The sequence below is a fragment of the Mytilus trossulus genome, chromosome 7, assembly GCF_036588685.1.
Source record: "Mytilus trossulus isolate FHL-02 chromosome 7, PNRI_Mtr1.1.1.hap1, whole genome shotgun sequence".
Classification (NCBI taxonomy): Eukaryota; Metazoa; Mollusca; class Bivalvia; order Mytilida; family Mytilidae; genus Mytilus; species Mytilus trossulus.
In genome coordinates this window covers 18,452,897-18,479,610 of record NC_086379.1, presented here as the reverse complement: position 1 = coordinate 18,479,610, position 26,714 = coordinate 18,452,897, and the positions used below count along the sequence as shown (strand labels likewise).

Here is a 26,714-nt window from a genome sequence, read left to right as displayed (position 1 = left end):
GATGAATCAGACAACCTGTTGTTAGGTTGCTGCCCCTTAATTGATAATTTTAAGGAAATTTTGCTGTTTTTTGTTTATAATCTTGAATATTATTATAGATAGAGATAAACTGTAAACAGCAATAATGTTCAGCAAAGTAAGATCTACAAATAAGTCAATCTGACCAAAATTGTCAATTGACCCCTTCAGGAGTCATTACCCTTTAAAGACTTTTTTCACAATTTGTTCATCATGTTGACTCACTTTAAAAAATCTTCTCCTTTGAAACTGCTGTATCAATTTCAGCCAAACTTAGGCTAAATGAGTTTCAGAGTATCTAGTATAAATTTTATATTTTATTTCCTTGTATGTCAAGAAACATAGCTCCTATGGCTAAAATAGAACATATTATTTTTTTTGGCTTTTGAAGAAAATAGGATGATCCAAAGAACATTTAAATAAATTGAAAAGCCAAAATAATCATTGATGAGAGATTTAACCAAAAGAATTAAGGTGAGCGATTCAGGTTCTTGAGAACCTCTTGTTTTTTTGATGATCTATGCATTTGAATGGGAGCATATAGTTGGAGCCCCTCCCCTTTACTCTGGGTTTGGACCCCCCCCCCTTTAAAATGGCTGGATCCACCCCTGTTGTATTATGCTATAACTTCTATGTTCAGTACTACAGGTTTCTCTACAGAATGTATGTATAATTTTATTGGCAACATACGAACTGTGTCAGATAGAAATCGTCCTATTGAATAGTAACGCATCTGTTAACCCATTTGGCAGTTTGGGTTTAAAAAATTTCTAAGCAAAGTCTGTAACAATTTGAAAATAGAGATGTTATAGTAACTCTACAAAACAGACCATATTCAAATGTTCCAAAATCAATTGGTCTTATATGTGCACTTGCTTATTGTCGATTTCTATCCAATACTGCTCATGATTCAATGAAACAGCAGCCTAACAACACAACATAAGGTGGTCGTCTGAATGAGGTTTACAGAAGAGAAAATAATGGGGTAGAATTGGAGATAAACAAGAATGTGTCCATAGTACACAAATGCCCCACTTGCATTATCATTTTCTATGTTGAGTGGACTGTGAAATTAGAGTCAAAACTTATAATTTGGCATTAAAATAAGAATGATCATATCATAAGGAACATGTGTACTCTTTTTGTCTTAATCAAAAACTACCTTGACCAAAAACGTACACAGGAGAGGGCCAGACGGAGGACCTGACTCCCAGACCTAAAGACAATGCCCCCTAAAGGTGGGCCATGAAGATTGAAAAAAATTATTGATGACTAGACAACTTCAACCATAAACTGAACCTTAATGTTGATGATGTCAATATTTGATTTTGTGGTTTGCCAAACTGTGCAGATAAGCATATATAAATTTATATTTAGTTTCACATATGAATGTATGGTTTACCTTTACCCACAAAAGTTTGTGATGCTCAAATATTTTTGATGGAGATACAAGTTTTGCATATTGGCCGTGATTTATATTGGTGTTCTTATGTTAGTGAAAATAAGTGAAACTGTGAGCTACTGCTCACTGATGATACACCCGCAGCAAGTGGACAATATTAAGTCACATAAGTGTAAAGAAATGCAAGTGTTCGGTAACCAGTAAGTTTTTGAGTCATGAATCTAAAAACGCATCACACGGTATAGCTGACTTATATTAACCCTGAAACTAAAATTTCAGAATTCTCTGTATTGTAGATCCTGAGAAAAATGTGATGAAAATTTTCAACTTGGCTAACATGTGTTAAATTATTCAAGTGTTCGGTAAACAAGTTGTTTAGTGATGAATCTAAAAACGCATCGCACGGTATAGCTAACTAATATAAACCCTGAAACCAAATTTCAGAAATCCTTGTATTGTAGTTCCTGAGAAAAATGTGACAAAAAAATATTCATGGGACAGATGGACTGACGGACTGACAGAAGGATGGATGGATAGACAGACAGAGGTAAAACAGTATATCCCCTTCTTTAAAGCAGGGGTATAATTAGTTTGTTTATATCATCCACAAATATCCATGAGTCAGCAGTATATAATGAACAGAGTGGTCCCTTCAGGGATTGCATACTTCTGGAAATAAAGACAACATACATAACAAATATTTTATTAGGACAAGACTTAATTCAACAAAAAATATAAACAAGAACAGTTTATTACGATTCAATAACTGATGTATAAAAATGATTCAGTTACTGTAACTTCAGAAATTTTTGTTTGCATCTATAATTGTGATTGATTGAAATTTGTGAAAATGATGCATACAAATAATGCTTACAAAATTTGAAATGCAAATTTTTATATTTTGGAAAACTTCACAATTTTTTGCAATAATGATACAATCACAATTATTTCTGAATTTACAATATTTTGCCGTATTGAAACCAACTGACTTCCTTTAAATGCTGTCTGAAATATTTTAAATACATTGTAGTACCATCATTGTTAAGAGGATCCAAAGAGCACTGTTGCCATGGTAACAAATATCATCCTTAAACCAAATATTCCTGCTCCGCTCAAAATGTTTTTTTTTTTGTGAACTTTGAAAATGTTGATATTATGTATAAAGCAAAAGGATTCTTTTTCTGATACCATTTGTATTTGAAAAAAAATATACAATTTCATTAAAAAATCTAAATAAAACTTTTACTTCAAATTACCTAATAAAAAACCCTTCAATAAAAAAAGTTAAAAAGGCCAAATAAAGTATGAAGTTCAAGTTCAATACAAATCATCAAATGACAAACCAAAAGCTGCAGAAGCACAGGCACTTGTCTCAGAAAATTTTTTCCTATATACCTTATTATAACACAAGGTACTTAACTTGCATTTTAGAAAAATGTTGGGTGTTGACGAAGTTCCGTTATATGCAGCTTTATAGGCTGTTAATTCCACTAAAGCTTGTTTTATTGTAAATCTATATTGATTTATCTTTACAATTGTGTATAACATGCCTACATTTATTGTCGGAATCATCCGTAGCAATCCTACCAAAGTATGTCAATCGTTATAATTTTGCAAACCGCTGAAGAATTGGCAATAAACGCGTCATGCTCCTTGTATATCTCGGTTTCCGATTGGTCAATTTAATGGGAAAGTCTAAATGATTCTCGAATTATCTGATCTTGTTTCATTTCATACGTAAAGTCAAGAGAGAGTCTGAAAGACAATGACATGGGAAAATTTGTAACTTATTAGACATACCACAAACAACACTTGTTAGATTTTTTTCACGGTATATCAGTCAATTTTACTAACTGTATGATAAGCTCTATTCATACAAAAACTAACAGTTTTTTTTAAAACGATTTTTGTAATAAATCATTTACTGCGGCCGTTTATTGCCAATTCTTCAGAGGTTTGCAAAATTATTACGATTGACATACTTTGGTAGGATTGCTACGGATGATTCCGACAACAAATGTAGACATGTTATACACCATTGTATAGATAAATCAATTTAGATTTACGATATAACAAGCTGTAGTGGGGTTGACAGCCTATAAAGCTGCATGTAACGGAACTTCGTCACCACCTAACATTTTTCTAAAATGCAAGTTAAGTACCTTGTGTTATAATAAGGTATATAGGAATTTTTTTTCTGAGACAAGTGCCTGTGTGCAGAAGGACTTAAACACCCTTTCACTGAATAACACAAAACACAACACTTACTAAATATCCAGAGACTTGAATGAGGAATGATTTGGTTGGTCTGCTAACACTACACTTTAGACGTGAATCCAACAAAACTCTAGGTATGGACTTGATTGGTCCGCAAGGAATGAAGAGATCATTATAAACAAAATATAGGGATACTTAGCTATGTCAATCACATATTAGTAATGTAATCCACACAATTTTTGTCAACAACAACATACAAGGAAAATATTGTTTACAAATGACATAAACAACTATGATGAACAATTTTTGTTTGAAAAACGATGAAAAATTCAAATCCAATATTTACAAACAATCTATTTATTGGAAAAGACAAAAAATTTCAACCTGGGAACAGGTAATTTATATAGAACAAAATACATAATTCTAAAAAACCTAACAAAAACCCCTCAACATCCTTAAAATGCTTAATATGGAGTCACCTAGTGAGGTATGTACAATAACAGTACAAGTAGAGGCATAAAATACAATGTTTTAGTTATTGTAACAAAATACTTTGAATGAAAAAAAAAACCATGGGTAAAAACTACAAAACAAACTTGAATCAAATATGAGAATGTGCGTTAAATTGGTAATCATGAATTTGACAGCTAATGACCATTAAAAGTATCTACTTTTTCAGTTTTAAGAACTATCAAAATAATTTATACATATTATATAAATCATTTTTTTTTTATCTTGAACAGTTCTGGTACTTAATGCTTCAACTTTAAATAGCTGTTCTCTTCATCAACAAAATTTACAACAAGCACTAGTATTTTAAAGTCTTCACCAGATTTGACCAATTGAAAAAAAAAATCACTTAAGAATGTTAACCATCAATAAATTGCTATTCAGAATTTTATTCATATTTTCAGTTAGTTAAGAGTTGTCTCCCATAATAAAAAATTAACAACAACAATTTACTTTTTATTCAGAATTTTAAACAAAAATCTTCATTGTGATTGATGATTATCGAACTGAACTATGAGACGTTCTATTAAAATTTCCAGATAAACAAACAATGCTTTAAAATTTAAACTTGCAGTTTTAATTTTGCCAAACAATCCAGTTGAAATTTTCAACCCTAAAAACTTGCAAAAATTTCTGAATTTACGATAGAATATTTATATTAAATTCATACACGATATGATTTCCAAATCAAAGTTTTATTCGAACTCAGGCAGGACTGAGAACCTGATTATGCATTTCATACACCTTTTAAAGTGCTGACCCTTGGAACATTTGTATAAAAAAATAAGAAATATTGCAATAACAGGTATATCTAGTTGTAATGACACCTTACAGGTAAGTACTATGATCATTGTAATGACACCTAACAGGTAAGTTCTATGATCAATCTTCTAGAGCAATATTCCTGAAGAGGTATGACATGGATTCATTATTGTGTATTCTACGTATAGCCTCTGATAACATGACACTAATGTCAACAGTCTTTATCTTGTGACACTGCATCTTCTGAATTTCATGTGGGACTGTATTTGTTACTACAACCTGAGAAGAAATTTTAATAAAATTGAAAGAATACTGCAGTAAGTTAATATTTCTCTGTTTTACGAAATGTATACTTTTGTATCATTGTCTCAATTTGTAGGGTTGTTTGATTATTGTTTATGGTAATTTTTTTTATTTTTTTTGTTAAGTAATATAATTTGGATTTTATTTTCTGCTTTCATTTTGTTTTGAAATATTATATGTTTATAATTATTTCTTTCTTTTCATCTGAATGAGATTCAAAGGGATATATCTGTCTTTCTTCAATTTTCATGAGGCTGTTTTTTTGTGCTTTCTATTTTTTAATGTTTGGATTTGGTTTGGTGCATACTTGATACTGATTTTTTACATTGATCCAGTTATGATTTGAACTTTATTCATTCTTATTGATATAATAAATACTTTCTCAAATGGAAAAAAAATGTTTCAAGTATGAAATCCAGAAATAACCTGACTTTGTTTTCTAATAATAATAAGGGCTGCTCTAAATTAAAAACAGGCGTACAGGTGCTCAAATTAATCAAATATGGATGTATGAATTTTTCTTACAATATTTTGTACGATTTGATTTTTGATTTTTGGTGTTTTAACACCACTTTTGGACTATACTTGGCAGCCAGTTTTTATTAGTGGAGGAAGCTGAAGTGCCAGGAGAAAACCACAGACCTTTGATAGGAAAACTGACAATCCTAGTCAATTAAAGATTGTAGTGGAGTGAATCCACAGGAGCAGGGTTCAAACTCATAACCTCAGTTTTGACTGGCTAGTGATTGCAGTTATAATTACTTAGACCACTCTGCCACCGAGGCACCAATAATTTGTATGAATAATAAATGACTTGCCCCCAAGGGTGGTTTGGACCAAAAGAAGTGCCTTCCATGCCCACCGCCTATGCCTTTTGTTCTGGAAAGTTCTAAGTGCATTAATTGTAATTGTTTAAAACAAACAATAAAGTCTACTTTTCTCACCTCATCAATACATGATTCTTCTATAAGTCTGGGAGCATCAGATGACAGGAGACCATGTGTTGCCATTACAAATACCTTATAGGCACCTCGCTCTTTTAATACTTCAGCTATTTTAACAAAGGACACTACGTCATCAATCATATCGTCCTAGAAACAATAAATCATAACTTAAAATAAATAGTATTAATAATCATTTTTCTACTCTTTGAAGAAGCAAGAATGAAAGAACTCAGGAAAACCAAATTTTAGAATTCAATTTTAAATATTGAAACAAATGGACAACAAGTGTGTATACCAATACTTACAACAATAATAGCTATCCTACCACTGACATCACCCACTACACTTAATGGAGGCTTCTCTTTACACTGTAAAACTGAAAATAAAAAGCAAACTTATCAATAACCACATCATAGTTACAATTATTAAGTTAAGCTATTGATCCATATTTTCTTTTATGCCACTTCACATTTCAATTTAAATTCAGAAAATTCGTCAATGGATGAGGACAAGTTGTGTTTTTCTGGATATTTCCAAAGTCTGCATAGAAGATTTTAGAAATTTTTAAGCTTTGATGCACATTGAAATTCCTGATTCACCACAACCAAAGAAATCAACAAAAATCTGTTCTTCTGTCATGCTGTTTGTCTACTTTAGAGTGTTTAAAATGTCACTAATACTTCCTATGTCAGTAAGCAACAAACCTAGTCGCTAAAACTAAAGTAAGAGTCATAAACTGAACCAACATAATTTATTGATGGTTTACACTTTGGATTTATTTGGCCTTTCCTTTACTCTGGCTGAACTGAGACTAAAATTAATTTACACTTGAAGAGGATCTAACATAATTTGTAAGGCATTACTGCGGATTTTATTTTTGTGGGTACCAATTTTCTTGGATTGATGAAAACTTGCATAATGTGGATATTTGATTTCGTAGTTTTGAAAAATTCTGCATACTTTACTGTAGAAAACTTGTATTTCGTAGAACATCTAGATTCATTGTTCCACAGTAGGCACCAAATCCACGAAAATTGGTAACCAACTAATATTAATGAATCCACAGTATAAATAGTAAGGACAATAGTACATGTATAGGTTTTTAGTGGATATTAATAAGGAAGTGCTATGTCTATTGATTTCTAAAATAAAATTTTACTCCAAAACGTTTTAATCGCCCAAATGTCTTGTCTTTGGAGATACATGTATTAGCTTAATAATATACCTACATAATTTTTCTACATGAACACACAAAGTGAGGTGTAAATAAACTACTACGGCTACATCTAAATTGAAAATACAAATGTTCATATAGAGAGTGGAAAGACATTAAGGTTTTATAACTGATGAATGGGTACCATCTATTAAATGTTTCACTGCCAGTTAAATTTGCAAAAATTCTCTATATGTATACAAAGACAATAATCATGATAATGATAAATATTAGTTTCCAAAAAGTAAAAAAAAACACTTTATATACTATAATATAGAGCACACCAGAAAAAAAACTCCTTTTACTGTGCTTATGCAAGAGACATTTTCACACATCAGAATGGTTGAACAATTTATTCATTTATTCAAACTCGTTAACTGGTGAAAGAGTTCAACTCGTTGTAGTTCTAATAAAATAATCGCAGCACAATAGAAATATGTTTACCATTAAAGATTGACCAATGACTTTCTGTTTCATTTGAAGGTTTGAAAAATCTAATTATCAGGTTTTAGCAGCCAAATTTTTAACTGGTTCATCTAAAATTATCACTTGTCTGTTAACACTGAGGTTGTGAGTTAGATACCTGCTTATGAACAGATGCAATGGACTCAAATCTTAATTCAATAAGATTGTCAGTTTTCCTGTCAAAGAATGGGGATCTCTTCAAGTACTCTTGCACTCCTCACTTACAAAAACTAGCCGCCATTAAATAGCTTTGAGTGCTGAAAGTGGCATTAAAGAGTGGCTGATCCAGGGGGAGGGTTCCAGGGGTTGGAAACCCCCCTTTAAAAATGTCTGGATCTGCCCCTGCATAAAAACATAAACAACCAATCGGGCACAAAACTGTGAAAATATCATAAATTACTGATAAAAATAATCAAACTGAATCTACTTGATATCACTGAAAACCTTATCTCTTGAATGAGCTGAAATGTGTTAACAGTTGCTTAGTTTGAATGAATGAAATCATAAAACAACCTAAAACTGAGTGAATCATGAAAGTTAAATTCTCTTGAACAAGCAGTTATTAGCAGCATATGAACTTTATATAAATAGCAGATGTACAAAACAAAACTTCACTCTATTTACTCAGTTTTAAATCAATTCTATATAATAATTTTAATTAACAATCTAAAAGCATTGGAATTATGCAGTGTCAGTTAGGCCAAGAAAAACATATGCTGTGTTTTTATTTACCAAGATGGAAAAAGTAGAGAACTGTGGATTCATTTTTATTCCGTGGATAACAATTTTGTGGATTTTGTGGATACAGATGAACTACTAAACAAAATGTTCAGCAAACAACAATTTTCCTATAGGGCCTGTATGTAGACTTCAGAAAAACCATGAAATTAAATATCCACAACATATACATGATACAAGTTTTCCTTAACCCACAAAAAATTGAACCTACAGAATGGTTAAGCAACTTCTTTTTAAATGCTTGTATAAAATATACAGCTGCTGAATCACTTTATTTTGAATAAAAAAAAGAATTTAATCTAAATTTAACATATCTTCTGGTAACCAACTTATTTTCGTCTTTGCCCTTCCATGCCGACGGGGCAGTGATCTATTTGTCTCAATTTTCTAGTTTTCTTAATGTATTTATATAATTGAAGATCCAAGATTTAAATATTCACACTATTTGTCTACTTTTCATGCTCGTCAAAGTCATAGATAAATCTCTCTTCTGATAATAAGTAGGCAAACAGTATTTGGTGTGGCCTTAATTATCAACAAAATGAATTAGACGTAGATATTAATGAGAATAATACTTTGGTTCTGATTGGCTCATTGTATCATGTGACAGTGTGTAGCAGCAGACATTTAACTGTAAATTTGCATGTTATTACACAATACAATATATACAGTAAACAGTCACTATAAACATCTAATAAAACATTACTGCTGTTAAACTCCTCAAAATGAGCGTGATACTTACACCTAATGCCTGAAACGAATTTGTCATCAATTTAATTACTGTAGCAGCTAAAACTATTTTTAAAATACTTACTAAATACATCCACATTATTTAAAAATAAATTTGGGAGTAAACAGCTGTTATCTTAATATAAAATAAATGGTGTTTTTTGTTTGTTAATTGACACAAGATTTTAAGAAATAGACATTCTCTCTTTCTTAACTTTCGGTCTTTAAAAAGAATTTAAAAAAATCTCTAATTTTTGTGCTATTTTCACATTTCTTGATTGGTGTGAGAATTTTTTTTCTCCTAACTAGTGAAATATCTGTTCTTAGCACATGATTGGAAGAAATTTAATTAGGAGGTCAAATTTTCTATAGACAAATAAGAAAGGGTTTGGCATTTTGAAATATATTTGTTTCACTGATATCTGATTAGATGGAGTCTACTGTACTAAAATATATTGATGACCTATCCATACAAACCTGGCAGACTTTCTAGTCCAAATCCCATTCCTACATTTGACCCAGCAGCAGCCTCTGGTAAAGGGGGAGAGTTTCTGCCATCTTCTCCATCATCTAGTTCCATGATCTTATCTTCTCCGTGTATAACAGCTATACCAAGACGTAACCTCTCTGCATACGATGTAGCTCGTTTAACAGAGTTGGGATTTCTAGCCACTATAATGGCATTTCTGTAATCTGGAATCTGTAGTAATTATTTGAAATTGATTCAGTTTTAAACAGTTCTTCTAGTGAATTCAAATAGTTTTTGTCCATAGACTGCACCAATTATGCAATATATATTAAAGATAATAGTTTCTGATTTATTCATGTGTAGCTTTTGTTGTTCAATATAAATGTGAATTTAAAACACATCATCAATCAATTTGCCGAAAGTTTAAAAACTACTGGAGATGATGATGATACAAGCTATAAAGGTATTTTTTGTCAACTTCGTCAAAACTAAAAAAATTACAAATTGTTGCACTGATTATTATTTGACACACTGAAATTTTTACAAATTGTTGCACTGATTATTATTTGACACACTGAAATTTTTACAAATTGTTTGACTAATTATTATTTGACACACTGAACGTTTTTTCAAATGTTGCACTGATTACCATTAGACACATAATACTTACTGATTGCTCTATATAATCTATCAGAAATGGCGAGGCTCTCAGATTCTCTATAGAAATGTCAAAGAAAGCCTGTATTTCTTTCTGATGTAAATCCATTGTAATAATATGTGTCAGACCTGAAAAAAATCCAACATTATACTTAAAGGACTGAAATCAATGAAAGTATTACGAGGCAGGTGCTCCCTGTGAAAGAGGATAAATACCTTACGATTTTCATGAAACTCTTTGGTAATCTGTCATTCTGATATACAAATATACAGGAAGTCAAATGTGTCCTATAATTACAATGAATTGAGTAAGAGTTTGTAAAAGATTTGATTTATTTGATTTAATGTGTTTTAACGCCACTTTTAAACACTGCTTTTCAGCTATTTAGTGGCTGCCAATTTTTATTGGTGGAGGAAGTGAGAGAGCCCAGAGAAACAACTGACCTCAATAGAAAAACTGACAATACTAGTCAATGCAGATTGGAGACAGTGCACCCACACGAGCAGGGTTCAAACTCACAACCTCAGTGTTGACTGGCTAATAATAACAGTAGCAATTACTTAGACCACTTGGCCACCAAGGCCCCTTAGTTTGTAAAAGAATAACTTGGTAAAAATTGGAGTTTGTTAAAGATTGAATATAAGTCAAATTTGCTAGGTAAGGAATCACATGATTTTACCAAATACGGTTGCCTCCATCACTGCTAGTGATGACTTTAACACACTGAGTGATAATTCAAAGTAAAAATATCTGATTTTGGACTGGAAAAATATCCAATAGGAGAGCCGAAATGCATTAAATTAAGCATATTATGATATTGTCCAATTAAGTTAAAAGTTTTTTTTATAAACTGGCCATGACATAAATATTAATGAAACACTGAATTCAAAAGGTTCTGTTAGAAGCTTACCTGATTTTCCTAGCAAAGTAGCCATTAATTTACACACTATAGACCCTCGTTTCCTCATTTTACACTGTTTAGAGTATGGCATGTATGGTACAACTCCAATTATATTCCTTGAACAACTTGTTTTACAGGCATAAGCCATGATCATCAATTCCATCAAATCATTGTTAACATCTCTGGAAAATAAGAGTTAAATGAAATAAATAAAAACGTTTCCTGTAAAGTTATATTTTTTTATTGGGAATGTATATTCTCTTTTATATTCTATATCTTATCTAGTACAAGACATGCTATATATGTAACAGTTTATTTCTTTCTCTGGGGACATTTTGTCACAATAATTATTTCCCAGACAGCTTATTTCACAGGTAGATTTTTTCTAGAAGAGTGAAAATCTTTCTGGCTTATATGGATAGTATACAGGCATAAGTGCCACGCATAATATACACATGCGAAAGTCATGCATGGCACATTTACTAGTATATGTACCAGTATTATTTTCCATTCTATATTTACAGAACCTAATGGATTGACGGGGGCAGGTGTTCCCCCCCCCCCTTTTAGAAAAAAATTTGGTTGCTTATATAGGGAATCAATGAAGCGTGACTGGAGCGGGCCCTCCAGATCTTCCAGATAAAAAAATAACAACAACTACTGTGACATTCTTTCCACTGGAACAAATTTCACCCAGATATAATTTTGCTTTACATATACCATAAAACATATCAAGAAGTAAGAAACATGTCAACCAAAATAAACTCTTAGCATGCAGTAATTGATGGGTGTTGTTTTTATTATTGTTTTAGACAACAAGTTAGTGCAATGATTGTACTAACTTAATATCTCAATGACTATAAAGGCATCCTTAAATCAAGGATGAAGACTAGTTGGTGACCTTCTGCTGTTGTTTTTTTTTCTATGGTGGGGTTGTTGTCTCTTTGACACATTCCCCATTTCCATTCTCAATTTTATCCTTAAATAAAGATTAAGTTTCTATGTACGTGAGTGTACAAATACAGTGTATTGTATCACAAATTGGACAATGTATTATTTTCCTATTTGTATTGTAGAGGTTCAAGTCATTCTACAGTTTAACAACTGACTAATTTACCTGTACAAATACAAATCATAAAGTTCATTTTGATTCAGTTCACATTTAACAGTAAAAATATAAGGTATGATGAGCTTGTCAGCTGTATATTCCATTTATTTTCATGGTTACCAATTTTCGTGGATAGCGGGGAACTTATACTTTCGTGGATATTTAATTTAGTGGTTTTGCCAAAGGTTGCATACAAACCAATGGCAAATATGCAATTTGTTCATCATTTAAATTCGTGGTTAACCTGCTGTACCTACGAATTCCACGAAAATTGGTGTCCAACGAAAATTAATGAATCCAACTTACTTTGTACCAGTCTGTACAATATAAACATCTTTTCCTCTCACAGACTCTTCAATCTCTACATTGGTCTCTAAAAGGAAAATCAAGAATATTAAAAATTTTTTTTTTAAAGCAACCTTCAGCTAAAGAGAAGCTTAATTTTACCTTTGTATTGCAATATTTGAAATTAAAGGCAAATTCAATTTCTAAATCTCATGAAATTTATGTTGCTTTTTCAATAGATGCGTGCATGTTCAGAATATTTAAAAATATTTTAGGATAATCACTAATATCATCTCATTAGCTTTTACAAATTGCTTCAAATATTATTACTTATATTAGAACCATTAGGCATTACTTTTTTTTTTTTAGAAATTTTAGGTTCTTTTAAAAACAACAATGTCATGTAGAAATCTTAAATGATATCTATCAGTATAACTGCTCTCTCTTACCTCTGTTTGTCTTGTGAAAAACTGTGATCTCAGATAACTTGATACCTAAACGTCTGGAAAAAAATAAAAGTGTGTGAAAAAGCTTCATCAGCTGATTTGGGACTTCTATGATACAGTCATGACAGTATTGATTGTGAATAAAAAGACATGAAGTATGTGTAAATACATGAACATCAATTCAACACCACAGCACATATTTTTCCTAAAGGTGTATATAACCATAAGATATTGTTACATAAAAGGCTTACAAAAAGTAAAGGAGAGGGGGTTCACAAAGGGTCAGTATTAGCCTTTAAATAAAATTTCATTAGGCCACACCAATTTTATTCCTTGTTCGATGGACCCACCCGCACCTATTTTTTTCAAAACAGATTTTTTAAATATTTTTTATAGCCTTTAAATAAAATTCCATTAATTTAAAAAAAAAATTGCTGTGTGTTTGGCTAGAGAGAACTTCAGGTGAAACAGTTATGATGTCTTTATAATGGCACAACTGTCATGACTGCATTCTTACAATAAAAATCTTCATTTCAACTTATGTTCGGAAACATATTAATAGTTTTTTGATTCATATGACATTGGCCACTTGTATGAATCACCATAAGATTTTTTTTTATTTAAGGATGTGCTTATCTCACCAATATACACCTTTCTACAACAAAATATTTTTTTGCAGAATGGCATTGTAATTTTTTTCAGGAGGAGGTAAACCTTAAAAGTATGGTGAACACAGTTTTATATTAAAAACATAAATTAGGTAAAAAGAGAAAAATCTCTGACATCAGATTCATCTTCAAAAGTGGTCAGAAATGTCAGAGTTGTCTTTAAATTGGCTGTTTAGGAATGTACAGGATTATGGATAATCTTTATATTTTCTGTACCCCAGTATTTAAAATAGATACATGGGTTGAACTTCATTTTTTGACAACAATGTTTGAGAGTGTTTATTACCATGATTCACTATTTTGGTGTTTGCTTATGAAAAATATTACCCAGAATATTGGTGGACTGATAAACCCTAGAAGGTATCAACAGCCAAGTATCCAGTACTTCGGTAATTGCATGAATTTAAAGATTTTGTGTTATTAAAACTTGGTATTTAAATTTTTTTAGAAAATTATTTTAAACAAGCATTCTGAGAGTATTGCATGGCAATACATAGTCCCCTAATGGTTAAACATTCTTTGTATAGAATGAAATTCTACTTTGATCTAGATAAATTGTCATATGCAAACTTCACAAAAATATCAAGTCAATTTCTCCAAACATGATGGAAAAATTGTTGAAAATTGATTATTTTAGTGAATTTTCTAATGTCCAAAGACCATAACTCTGCACAAAATCTTTGATTCTAGAAAAAAAGGCTTTAACTGAACAGGGGCAAAGGCTAGACTCATGAAAATTAGAATTGACCTATAACTTGTCATGATAAAATAATACACAGAATATCAAATCAATAGCTTCAATCATCAAGAAAAAAGTATGGAAAACTGACTTCTTTGGTGGGGGACTTATAAATTAAAAATGGATATCAAATCAAATCAAATCAAATATGTTTATTTTCTAATCAAAAGGCCCTTATAGGCATATCAATTACAAACAAATAAATCATAATAGACAAAACATAAATACATGTTTAGAAACAATATGAATATTAACCTAAACAAAATAAAACAAAATATGATTCATATTATATATCTCCCTCATGCAAAGCCTTGATCACTTGCCTGAATTTGGCTATACTTTTTTTTTAATACTTTTAAGTAAATAGCTCTTCATCTTTCAACTTAAAGGGAAACTTCGCAAAAAAATCAAAAATTGATATTATGTCCATTCTGTATAAAAAGGCTCAAATTTATATATATTAAATTTTATTCCGCTAGATAAGAGATCAACATCGATTTTAAATTTTGAGTATCAATATTCTACGCTCCGCCATTTTGTAACCTTCTACAATTATAATCACGATATGTCTATAAAACACAAAGGACCAAAACTACAGTAACCGATGTAGTCGTAATTGCGTGTCGATATCTTGTCAATCGTACGATCGTTTTATCTGACTAACTATAAACTTGATACGGAAAATGTTCTTATTTTTTTTTAAATGACCATTATTATATATCTGTTATTTTTAAACTGTTAATATTGGAATTAGTTAAAAAGTCAAAGTTCAAATAATAAATAAGTGTTCCGTGAAAATTGTTTTCAAAAATCTAATTCGTTCATAATTCTTTAAAGTAATAAACTTTATTCAAATAAATTCGGATCTTTCCTCATCTGATCACCACCATCGCTAAAGGTATTACTCCCAAAGGTATTGTGAGGGGTGTGAGGACTCAGGTGACACGTCCAGGTATTCAGACAAGCGATTTCCTGTCGGGCTTGCAAGTTCATGCATCGTTTCACTTCTGTAGGTATTGATCAGTGTACACGGGAGACTTATAACTTTCCATTTTGAACTATCAGGTGTATAATACACATCAGATCTGTCTTGTGTGTCCGAAAGTGATATGATGCCAATAACTTAACTCGTACGCTTGTTTATAAATAACATTTCTGGTGTAAAGAATATTATTTATGAAAATATAAAAAATACCACCAAAAAAAAAGATTTGAAGAAATAAAAATCTATATACATATTTTTTCCGAGGGTTAATTTGGGAAAATGTAATTTGTCAATAGTAAAGGACAGACTGGAACATACCAAAAATATTGATTTAAAAAATGTACGCACTTGTCGATGTTGGCTTATACGCCTGGATAGAAAGTTACGGAACTATAGTGCAATTTAAAATATATACATGTATCAGACTATATTGTATACCAAAAGAAGAAGAGAACCAGGTTGATTTAAATACAGGTCGATATATATCTTGCTTTGGTTCATCGAAGGTATGAACATAGTAAAATCCCAGTTTTATATATCAATTAAATTTTTCTCGAATAAAGGAAGAAATTCGTCATCATCACAATTGTTCCGACATTCAAGTAAAATATATGCAACTGGACGTACACTAATAATCCCAAAGGGGTGTGAGTATTTTCTAGGAAAACTATTGAGTATTAAAGTTTCAAATCAATTTCGGGATTTATTTTCTTTCTTGCCGTGATATGATAGCAATTTAAAACTGCTTGTCCGCTTTAGCTATATTCTTGCCAGTTGAACAGCCTTATAAGTACATTCAAAAATAGGGAAGGATGACATAAAATTCGTTGTCTTTTGTTTTTGAACATCGTTGGTCAAATAGATAGAGTATTATACGTTGTGAGACGAGGACTATATCAACAAATACTCTAAATACAAGTGGAAGTTTTCGTTTTTTTGCAATTTGAGAGTAAATGATGTATCAAACGTTCAAGAATACGCATGTAAAATGTGTCACTGGATTTAAAAAAATATCAATCTCAAAACCTACTTCCGTATGGAACTTCTCCTTTCAGTGACCTGCAAATTTAACAGATGATACACTTTATTAAGATTTACATGTTCAACAACGACCCACTGCTCTACATGTGTTACTGACAGCCTAAGATAGTAATTCTTCTGTTAGGTCAATTCTCTTTCGAACAATACCAGAAAACATGGAAAATAAGTTCTTTAAATTTTGACTCTGGAATTAACACCATTTTTTCGTGCGACAAACTTTATTTCTGGCGATGAGCAGACATGGGCGGAAAACAATAAACAGATAGGTTTAATATTTGTTCATTCATTTAACATGTATAATATGAATACGATTGTACTTAAAAAAAATTATATAGTTAGTTTCAAGAACAACCGGGTTCAGACAAACTGTTCTGAAATCGATGCGGTTACTAATGCATTCACCCAATTCAATATTACCATCAAAGAGAGTAAATTCGTGGCAACAAAGACATTCCGTTAATAACGGCATAAGTATGCATTTAGTACACGAACACCAATCTGTGTTTTAAAAACTAGCGATGGTTGCTAAGGATATCTTGATTTCGGGAACTTTCTGCAGCTTCCATTTCATGGAGCTCTTCTTCGGTATACTCTGGCTCTAGTGCGTACCCAAAATGACCATACTCGTCAAAATCTGACTCTTTTGACTGACTGGAACAACTGTTATAGTACTATCATTCTCCGAACAAGACATTTTTAGTTATGATTTTATGATAAATTTTTGGACCATTTTATAAACTGCTCTATAAAAACAAGCACGCAAAAATCATAAGATAGAAATATAAGTACTATGTGAGTAAAGTTAATTGAATCATTTAAGTTAATATCCTTTGGTCTCGAATGTAGTTAACTAATAAATGTGTTTTATAGGATAGCTCAAATCCTCATCCAAATAATATAATCTAGTATATGTAATAACCCCTTCCTACTACACCGAGTTTTAATGCCAAGCGGTAGAAATATTTTGGGTACCAATTAAGTAGTTGAATGAGTAATAGATAACAATAATTAATCATAAATGTGCAAAGATTTAAAAACAATTTTTTTCTTTGTTCGTACATATTATACTCCGCTTCGGTAGAGTTATCTACTTATCTTCAGATAGTTTCAGATATCTATTAAAACATGGCTTTCAAAAGTCTAAATGTAAGTGTTCTCGTACATTTTTTGCCTAATAAAGAAAATCAAAATGCTTTGGTAAAGCTATTTCTAATTTCCCCTTTTTAATGAGACATAAATCAAGGACAAGAGGTGTATATCATTTCATTCTGACACATGAATTAAGTTTCCCGTCTTTAACCGAAAATTGTTTATTACTTAGTAAATTAATATATTTGAATTGAAATAAATGATACAGCAAATATAATTAAATAATTCCACGGCGATCTATTTTTATTTGTCACAAACTTGAATTTGTATTATAGAATTGTTTATTGAATGCTCCCTTGTTTTATAATCCACTGATCCGAATAGACAGTCACACCTGGCAAGGTGTGCCCTAGAGGCGTGGTTAAATACCGAAGTGCAAATAACAATTTACCTTTCAACAAGCCATCTACGAGTATTCAATTTGCCACAGAACCGTGAATACACACATCGTATACATCTAGTCATAGCAGAGATAGTAAAAGGTCAATAAGAGTACACCAACATATTGTCTTTACAGATTATTGTACTTTAATTTGTTCACCTCATATATCAGTCCGAAAATGCATTAATTAATAAATTTATAACTTTTTTGGTTGTCTACAGAAATAATTCGAATATATACGTTTAACATAGAAAATTTATTTCATGAATGTGTACAATTGCACGTCTGTGCGTCTTATCTTCTTATTATCGGATGTTTATTAGATAAACCATAAGTCATCGGCGCGCTTACGATTACGTTTAAATATCATTAAAAACCAAGACTTTTACTGATTGTATTTTAATTCCCGGCATGCAAAAACCAGGAGAAAACGTCACGACCTACAGGAAGTAGTTAATAATTTTTCATTAATTGTTGAATTTCTCCTTTATTACTGGACATATAGCGATAAAACTTTGTGAATATATATATTTTGTCATAATGAACATATTTAAACCATAAGTAAAAAATCGCGAATTTTCCCTTTAATACTTTAAAATATTATGGCCCAGTCTAAATAATAATGACTTCTAGAAAGGCTACTCAATTTTTTTTCTGTGACATCAGAATTAAAATAGCTCCTTTCAAGACATCATAATTATTCGGACTTATTTTTTTCTGGAGCATCTGTCACTTTAGGGGCATTTTTGGTCCAGTCGCTGGCTTCCATGAGCCTAGTTACAGAACCACACATAGTCAAAATATATAATAAGAACCTAAGAGCTATGGGTCAGCAGCTACCTTTAGCCCTGATGGGCTGTTCATGATATTCTATCTGTATCATGTCTGTAGCATCAACTTGGTCAAATTGTCCTGGTCTGACATTTTTTTTTCTAAGATTTGTTGTGTTTTCTATTTTAGTCATGCTTCTTGTAGTTTGAATGTTTTAAGTATGTCCTATAATGAGTCAGATACCCAAAGCAAGGATTTGTATACAAATCCTTGCCCAAAGGCAAAGACACAAAAAAAAAATCTAGATGCTATAATTTTGTGTTTGTTTAGATTAGAAAATGGATGACAACAAAACATATTAGAAGCAGCTTCTTTAAAATATCATACTTTGCTATTAATTGCACAAGCTCTGGGTGAGAATTTCCCGCTAGAAGCAACATTGGACATTTTATACCAGGTCCAGAAGATGCCATGTTTTCTTGGTTTAGTAATTATCTCCCCTTAGACTAAACTCTGAATGACCTTGACATTCTAAGGAGAATAACAGAAACAATTACTGTGATCATAAATCAAACAAATCACACATTTTATGTAGTCGATGGAGTAGTTTTAGTTTTCATAGATGCATTCGGGAAATTTGTTCTCCAAATGTGGGTTTTGAACAATTCGCAAAGTGAAAGTAAAACCGGAAGTGGAGCTGAAATTACCGCGGGATATTTTTTTTATTATGTAAACAAACATTAACACGTGCAATATTTATTTTCGCTTTCTCTGCATGTTTACAGTTAGAAACTTCAAAATTTTGCAGAGCACAAGGACAATTCGTTTTATTATGACTGACACACATGAATCGAAGTATTTCAATTCACCTAGTGTTACCAGATCCCAACTTTTCAAAAGGACTGAGAGCTCCCAAAAATGCAACAAAGAGGCAAATGATGCGATCAAAACGCTTAAACGAAAAGTGAAGAAGGAGAAAGTAGAGATCAAATATGAGACTGATACCAGTTATAATAACGTAGGAGCAATCAAGAAAGAGAAATGGGAACCATCTACTTGGAGAGATCAGTTAAAAAATATACATGAAATGAGAAAAAACAGAGATGCACCAGTTGATTCCATGGGATGTGATGTTATAAGCGATGTAACAGCTAAACCAGAGGTTTGATTATTGATTTTGTCAGTTACATCACAAGCAATGGATTCGTCTCTATAACACTCAAGGACATTGTAGGATAAAACAACACAATATTTTGCACTATTTATACAACCGCAAAAATTAAAAGTGTTTCAGTGGTTTATACAATGTAGCTACATGTATCATCAGCGTTGTGTTGTCAGCATTGTCTGAAAACAGGTGGTTTCCGGATAATAACTTTACTATAATAAATTGAAATCAATAAAATTTTAACACAAGGTTTATAATAACCTGAGACTACTATAACACATATATGTGTTAAAGTAGTCTCAGTAACAACTAAAGGGAGGTTGGGACTTAAACCATTTTGGAATAAGGGACACTGGTTAAGGACAATTGAAACAATTTAAAAGCAGTGTAAGGGAGGTATTCCTAATCAGTTTAAAAAACAATATTTGATTTACTCCCTTACACTGCTTGTAAAATATGTATTAAGAAATGGCATCATGATTGTTTTGAGGTGATTTATAGCTGTCTGAGTGTCAATTAAATTTAACAGTTACTATTAATTAATATTAATTTTAGCCAAGACTATGTATGTCTTTTTATATTTTAAAACTTTTATGATGTATTTAAATGGGTAATTATGGTTGCAAACTCCATTAGAAATTTGAATTCACAACATCATAGCATGCAATAGTGTATTGCACAAAAGCAAAACATTAAATAAAAATTCAAATCATATAAACAATTTTAAGTTCTTTGACTACAGTTATTCTGTGTCAGAAACCTATTATGTGTCAAAAATTTGATCACAATCCAAATTCATACCTGTATCAAGCGTGAATATTGTGTCCATTTGGCCCAAACTTTTCAGGGTTGGACATCTGCGGTTGTATCCAGCTGTGCTTGGCAAAGCAATTTATTTCATCTGTTATTATATTAAAAGGGTCATATAATGAGTGAGACTTACTTATTAAGTACTCTTATTATTATGTCTTGTGTGTTATGCAAACACAAAATTATACTCATTTTACGTATATGTATTGTATATGTACATGCATTCTGGGTTGTTGTCTCTATATGGACATTACATAATTTACCTAGGACTAGATAATATTCTCAGAAATCTAAGAATGTAAGACAAAAAGCCACAGGACAAAATGCCATAGACAAAATGCCATGGACAAACCGTCACAATTTAGTTCAGAGATTATTTTTCTTTAAACAAGAAGACACTAATTTAAAAAAAGTTTTTTTTGTTTTTTCTTAAACTATCATACATTGTACATGTTGTATAATCATACAAAAAGCTACTTTGTTATTAAAATTTATTCCAAAAAAAATATCAATAATGATCAAATAATTAATATGAAAACCAAATGTCAAAGTGGCTTAAGTTAAAGTGGTACTCTTCATGCTCATGGTACTTAAAGATTCATGGTGCCAAAAACTATACATTGTATACTTTGCATGATTAAAATTTTTAAAATTCTTCACATCAATTGTTTAAAATTAACAGGGACATCCAACTTTAGCATGTACAAGGAATTACTTTTAATTCATCTTCCTTCTTTCATTTGTCATAGAGTGTTTATCATGTTTATACAAATTGACATTCATTGGCAGATCCAAAGGGGGGGGGGGGGTCGGGGGGTTGGAACCCCCTTTTTTTGGCCCATCAATGAATTTGAATGGAAGCATATACATGTAGCTGGAAGCTGGAACCCCCCCCCCTTTTTTACCCTTGGTTAGGAACCCCCTTTTTAAAATGGCTAGATCTCCCCCTGAACTTTCTGTATCGATATAAATTCATTCTAGTCTGTCATTGCTAACATTACTTTTCTATATAAGAAGTTTCTCATATTTTATTGCTTGCTGTTTGATTTAAGGTGTACAGCATGTACAGATACCAAGTTTTTTTCTCTTTGATGTTATCAATTCAAACCAAAGTTTATATTTCTTGTTGTTCAATTTAAGGTGTACAGATACCAAGTGTTGTTGTCCTTGATGTTGTCCAGTCAAACCAGGGACCAGGTTACATCAGCAGCAATGTCAAGGTTACGGGAACATGGCTGTACCATTGATAACATTCTTAAAACAGACGATCAAAAGCTTGGTCAGCTAATTTATCCAGTTGGCTTTTGGAAGGTATTATAATTATGTATCTCTTAATAATGAAACACAAAATATAAAAAAAAGAAGATGTTGTATGATTGCCAATGAGACAACTGTCCACAAGAGACCAAAATGATACAGACATGTACAGGCATGCCCATACCACATACATGGCATAGTCAGCTATAAAAGGCCCCGATAAGACAGTATAAAACAATTCAAACAAGAAAATTAACAGCCTTATTTATATAAAAAAATTAATGAAAAACAAATATGTAACACATAAACAAACGACAACCACTGAATTACGGACTCTTGCTACATTTTTGCAAATATAAAGTAAAAAGTCTTGTGAAAAAATTGATTCCAAAAGGACGGATAGCAGACTTGGGTAACATACTACATATATATGTCTCGACCATTTAGTGGTGGGTGCATAAAACTTAATCTTTATACTTTTCATCAATGATTTTAATGGTTATCTGAATACTAAATTAAATCAGGTTCTTAGGGGTCTTCATGTATATATTATGAAAAAGTGATTATGTGAATATTGCTATAAATTCAGCTTGTTTTGAACTGATGGCAATATTGCTACTAGATTTTATGCAAGAAATGCAAGTTGTATAATAAAACGACATACATGTAACTGATCAAAAATATTCCTCTTGGTCAACATGGTCAAGTATGATAGTATCAGATACTATTTAATCAATTAATTGGTCATCTACTGAATATAACAGGTACATGATTAAATCTACATTTTTATTTTAGAGAAAAGTAGAGTACATTAAAAAGACTAGTCAAACACTGTTAGACCAATACAATGGTGATATCCCTAAAACTGTGGGAGACCTTTGTAAACTAACAGGAGTTGGACCTAAAATGGCCTATCTAGTGATGAAGTGTGCTTGGAATGAAATACAGGGGATAGGAGTGGATACACATGTACATAGGATCTCTAACAGATTAGGATGGCATCAAAAACCTACAAAACAACCAGAAGATACAAGAAAAAGCTTGGAGGATTGGTTGCCAAGGTAATTGTTTATGCCTCCACAACTTCATCTCTGGTCTCTGGTTTGAAGTCATCATGGTCATACATGTACATGTACATAGAGGTCCTCTTCCAACATTTTTTTAAATAAAATTTTACATCAGATATTTTTAATTTCAGTAATTGCTGTTCCGTGTGAACCAAGGTTCCGTGTTGAAGACCATGCTTTGATCTATACTGTTTTTTCCAAGTGTGATTTGAATGGAGAGCTGTGTCATTGGCACTCATACCACATCTTCTTATATCTATTTAGAAAGAAATCAAATTTGAGAATGACAACTTTTTTGTAAATGATATTGAAGCTAGCACATATTCCAATAGCCAAAGTTGACAAGTTCTACGTAAAATTTTAAAGTCAACATTGAATGAATAGCTAATGGAAATGTCATATTTTCTTATACTTATTATATTGTTGTTAAGGCCAACCACATAAACACATTGTTTGCATGCAACTCCAATATGAATTTCTTTAATGGAAATCCTACCAAGGACTGTTTCATCAGGTTAATGATTTCATATAAAATATGATAAACTCACTGTTATGTAGGCATATTTTCTTAACTAAATGCTAGGGAACCAGTCGTCACCAAAGCCCTTTTGGACTGAACATTATTTTGTTTGTTAAGACAGGTTAATACAACAAACATTACAAGAGTTACATTTAGACTGTTATTCAGGTTACACAGGGGTTGTTTATATAGACTTGTACCGTACATGATCATGTATGAAATATTTGCCACTGGATGAAACATCAACTGACCTGTACATGACGTTCATTATCATCATGAAAATTGAGTTACTTTCATTCATGTTTTCATAAAAAAAAAAACATATTTAATACCTATAAACATGCTGTACATACTTCTTTCAATTGATTCATAGTATATCATTACCATAAATTAACTTCCCAATGAATCTATTTACAGAGAATTATGGTCGGAGATAAATCACTTGTTAGTTGGATTTGGGCAACAGACTTGTCTTCCTGTGTATCCAAAATGTTCTGAGTGCTTAAATAAACAGATATGTCCGTATGGGAGAAGTTACAAATCTCCTAAGAAGTCACCTAAGAAACTTCCAAAGACAGAAATCAAAAAAGAAGAACCTGTTTGAAATGTATATTTTGTGTATAAATAAATTGAAAAATGTTTAAGACTTATTTAAAAAAAAAAAGGTATGGGAAACCATCCATGACACACAATCAGTATATGCACAACAAAACAGCTGTTCTTAACTCGGTCACAGACTTCAACATGGAGCAAAAAAACTCTCACCACACTGCTAGAACCAGTTTGTCTCTATCTAGTCAATCTATATTTTATGAACCAAAATTATTACTATTATAACTACTCAGAAATAAAGAGAAAATTCTCAAAAGCAAAAAATTTCTTCATACTGTGAATAATAAAACATACTGTTGAAAAGGGTAGATAACTCATGATTTTACTGACAAAAGAAAAGACTGCTTTTGGTATTTCATAAAAAAAAACTTTGATTGGACACTGCAAAATGTGTAATAAGTTAGTAGTTCACTCAAGATTAATCATGCTTTCTTACAATCAATACAATGTATAATGAAAATCAAAAGAAATTAAAAACTGTTATTTATTCTCTAAATTATACAGCAATGTTCATTTACAATCAACAAAATACACAATAATAGCACAAACAAAACATGTCATACATGTATCAAAATCTATGGAACAGGAATGAAATTAAACATGACAGGCTATTCTAGAATGATGCTAATTCCACTAACATGTACTACATGTATATAACATGTAAATTGAAATTATAACATCACTTGTAACTCAAATTACTGTAAAAGCACTACTTGTAAAATCACATTGCACTAGAAAAAGAGGTGAAATCTGTCTTAAAAATATTTTCCAAAAATATAAAGAATCAGTGATTTTTTTATACTGGTAGTTATGGTAGAAAAAACATTTCCTTGTATATGGGAAGATTAGTGGAATAGCTAACAGAGTAACCCTCTTTAGATAAAGAATTATTAATATAATTATTATTATTATTATACATTGTTCTTGTCAGATTAGAGGTCATAGTAGTTTACCCATGTTTAAATATCATAAAATCCCTTTAGAAGAAATAAATGAATGTGAACAATACTATAACTGTGGAAATACCATGAACTTCAAACATGTAGGTGTGTCTTGCTATGTATGATAACCCCTACCAACCCTGTTAAAATTATGATTAAATGACTAGTGAAATATAGATCAGATGACTATTCTAGTATTCAAAGAATATAAGACTTAAACAAATCTCTAGCAAATTTGGACAAAGATGCATCATATCTGTCAACCAAATTGTGATGCAGAACCAGTAACGAACAGGGAAATTTAAAAGGTTGTAATAGTATTTTGACCAATGGAAATATGAGACAAGCAAACCACAAGCATTGGCTATTAAACCATCAGTATAAATCAGCTAAGAATTAAATATTTTGATACAAGAAGATTTCCAACTGAGAAAGTTTTACCGCTACACATGCACATAAGTTATTTCGATTTAATCGTACAAGTTTAAACCGATCTCTGCGTTCACATTTAAAGTAAGATCGGTTTATTTTAGATCGATTCAAACTAAACTACCTCTTTTGGTGTTTTAGTTTAGACCGATTGAAGATCGATTCAAAGTGTTCACATTACCCCTTAAATTGATATAAAGTGAACTGGTCTAGTTTAAATTGATAAAAATGTCCTAGTGTGAACGGGGTCTAATACTGAAATTATATTGTGTTGGATATAAATAAGAAGGCAGTGAATTGAATACTTTTACATAAACACTAAACATTAAGTTATAACTTTGGTTTTTCATAAAAAAATTATGCATTAGATAATATTCTCAGAAATCTAAGAATGTAAGACAAAAAGCCACAGGACAAAATGCCATAGACAAAATGCCATGGACAAACCGTCACAATTTAGTTCAGAGATTATTTTTCTTTAAACAAGAAGACACTAATTTAAAAAAAGTTTTTTTTGTTTTTTCTTAAACTATCATACATTGTACATGTTGTATAATCATACAAAAAGCTACTTTGTTATTAAAATTTATTCCAAAAAAAATATCAATAATGATCAAATAATTAATATGAAAACCAAATGTCAAAGTGGCTTAAGTTAAAGTGGTACTCTTCATGCTCATGGTACTTAAAGATTCATGGTGCCAAAAACTATACATTGTATACTTTGCATGATTAAAATTTTTAAAATTCTTCACATCAATTGTTTAAAATTAACAGGGACATCCAACTTTAGCATGTACAAGGAATTACTTTTAATTCATCTTCCTTCTTTCATTTGTCATAGAGTGTTTATCATGTTTATACAAATTGACATTCATTGGCAGATCCAAAGGGGGGGGGGGGTCGGGGGGTTGGAACCCCCTTTTTTTGGCCCATCAATGAATTTGAATGGAAGCATATACATGTAGCTGGAAGCTGGAACCCCCCCCCCCCCTTTTTTACCCTTG

General features: G+C 31.3%; 2 protein-coding genes across 4 annotated transcripts; one reads left to right on the top strand and one right to left on the bottom strand.

Moving 5' to 3' along the window:
• Positions 1 to 3,641: 3,641 nt before the first annotated feature.
• On the bottom strand, positions 3,642 to 19,410 carry LOC134724745 (phosphoribosyl pyrophosphate synthase-associated protein 1-like). Of its 3 annotated transcripts, none has more exons than XM_063587957.1 (10): positions 19,291 to 19,410; positions 13,172 to 13,224; positions 12,744 to 12,810; positions 11,339 to 11,511; positions 10,441 to 10,556; positions 9,779 to 10,001; positions 6,462 to 6,532; positions 6,157 to 6,303; positions 5,010 to 5,188; positions 3,642 to 4,974 (listed from the first exon to the last, which is right to left on the bottom strand). In XM_063587957.1, the coding sequence occupies exons 1-9, from the start codon at positions 19,374 to 19,376 to the stop codon at positions 5,030 to 5,032; spliced, it is 1,095 nt and encodes a 364-aa protein (XP_063444027.1). In that variant the 5' UTR covers positions 19,377 to 19,410; the 3' UTR covers positions 3,642 to 4,974; positions 5,010 to 5,029. The 3 variants fall into 3 exon arrangements, with proteins under 3 accessions (XP_063444027.1, XP_063444026.1, XP_063444025.1); XM_063587956.1 differs by having other exon boundaries at positions 3,642 to 4,981; positions 5,017 to 5,188; XM_063587955.1 differs by having other exon boundaries at positions 3,642 to 5,188.
• Positions 19,411 to 19,420: 10 nt separating this feature from the next.
• Positions 19,421 to 24,367, top strand: LOC134724746 (endonuclease III-like protein 1). The gene is made up of 4 exons (XM_063587958.1): positions 19,421 to 20,065; positions 22,022 to 22,192; positions 22,934 to 23,199; positions 24,143 to 24,367. The coding sequence occupies exons 1-4, from the start codon at positions 19,679 to 19,681 to the stop codon at positions 24,327 to 24,329; spliced, it is 1,011 nt and encodes a 336-aa protein (XP_063444028.1). The 5' UTR covers positions 19,421 to 19,678; the 3' UTR covers positions 24,330 to 24,367.
• The last annotated feature ends 2,347 nt before the right edge of the window (positions 24,368 to 26,714 follow it).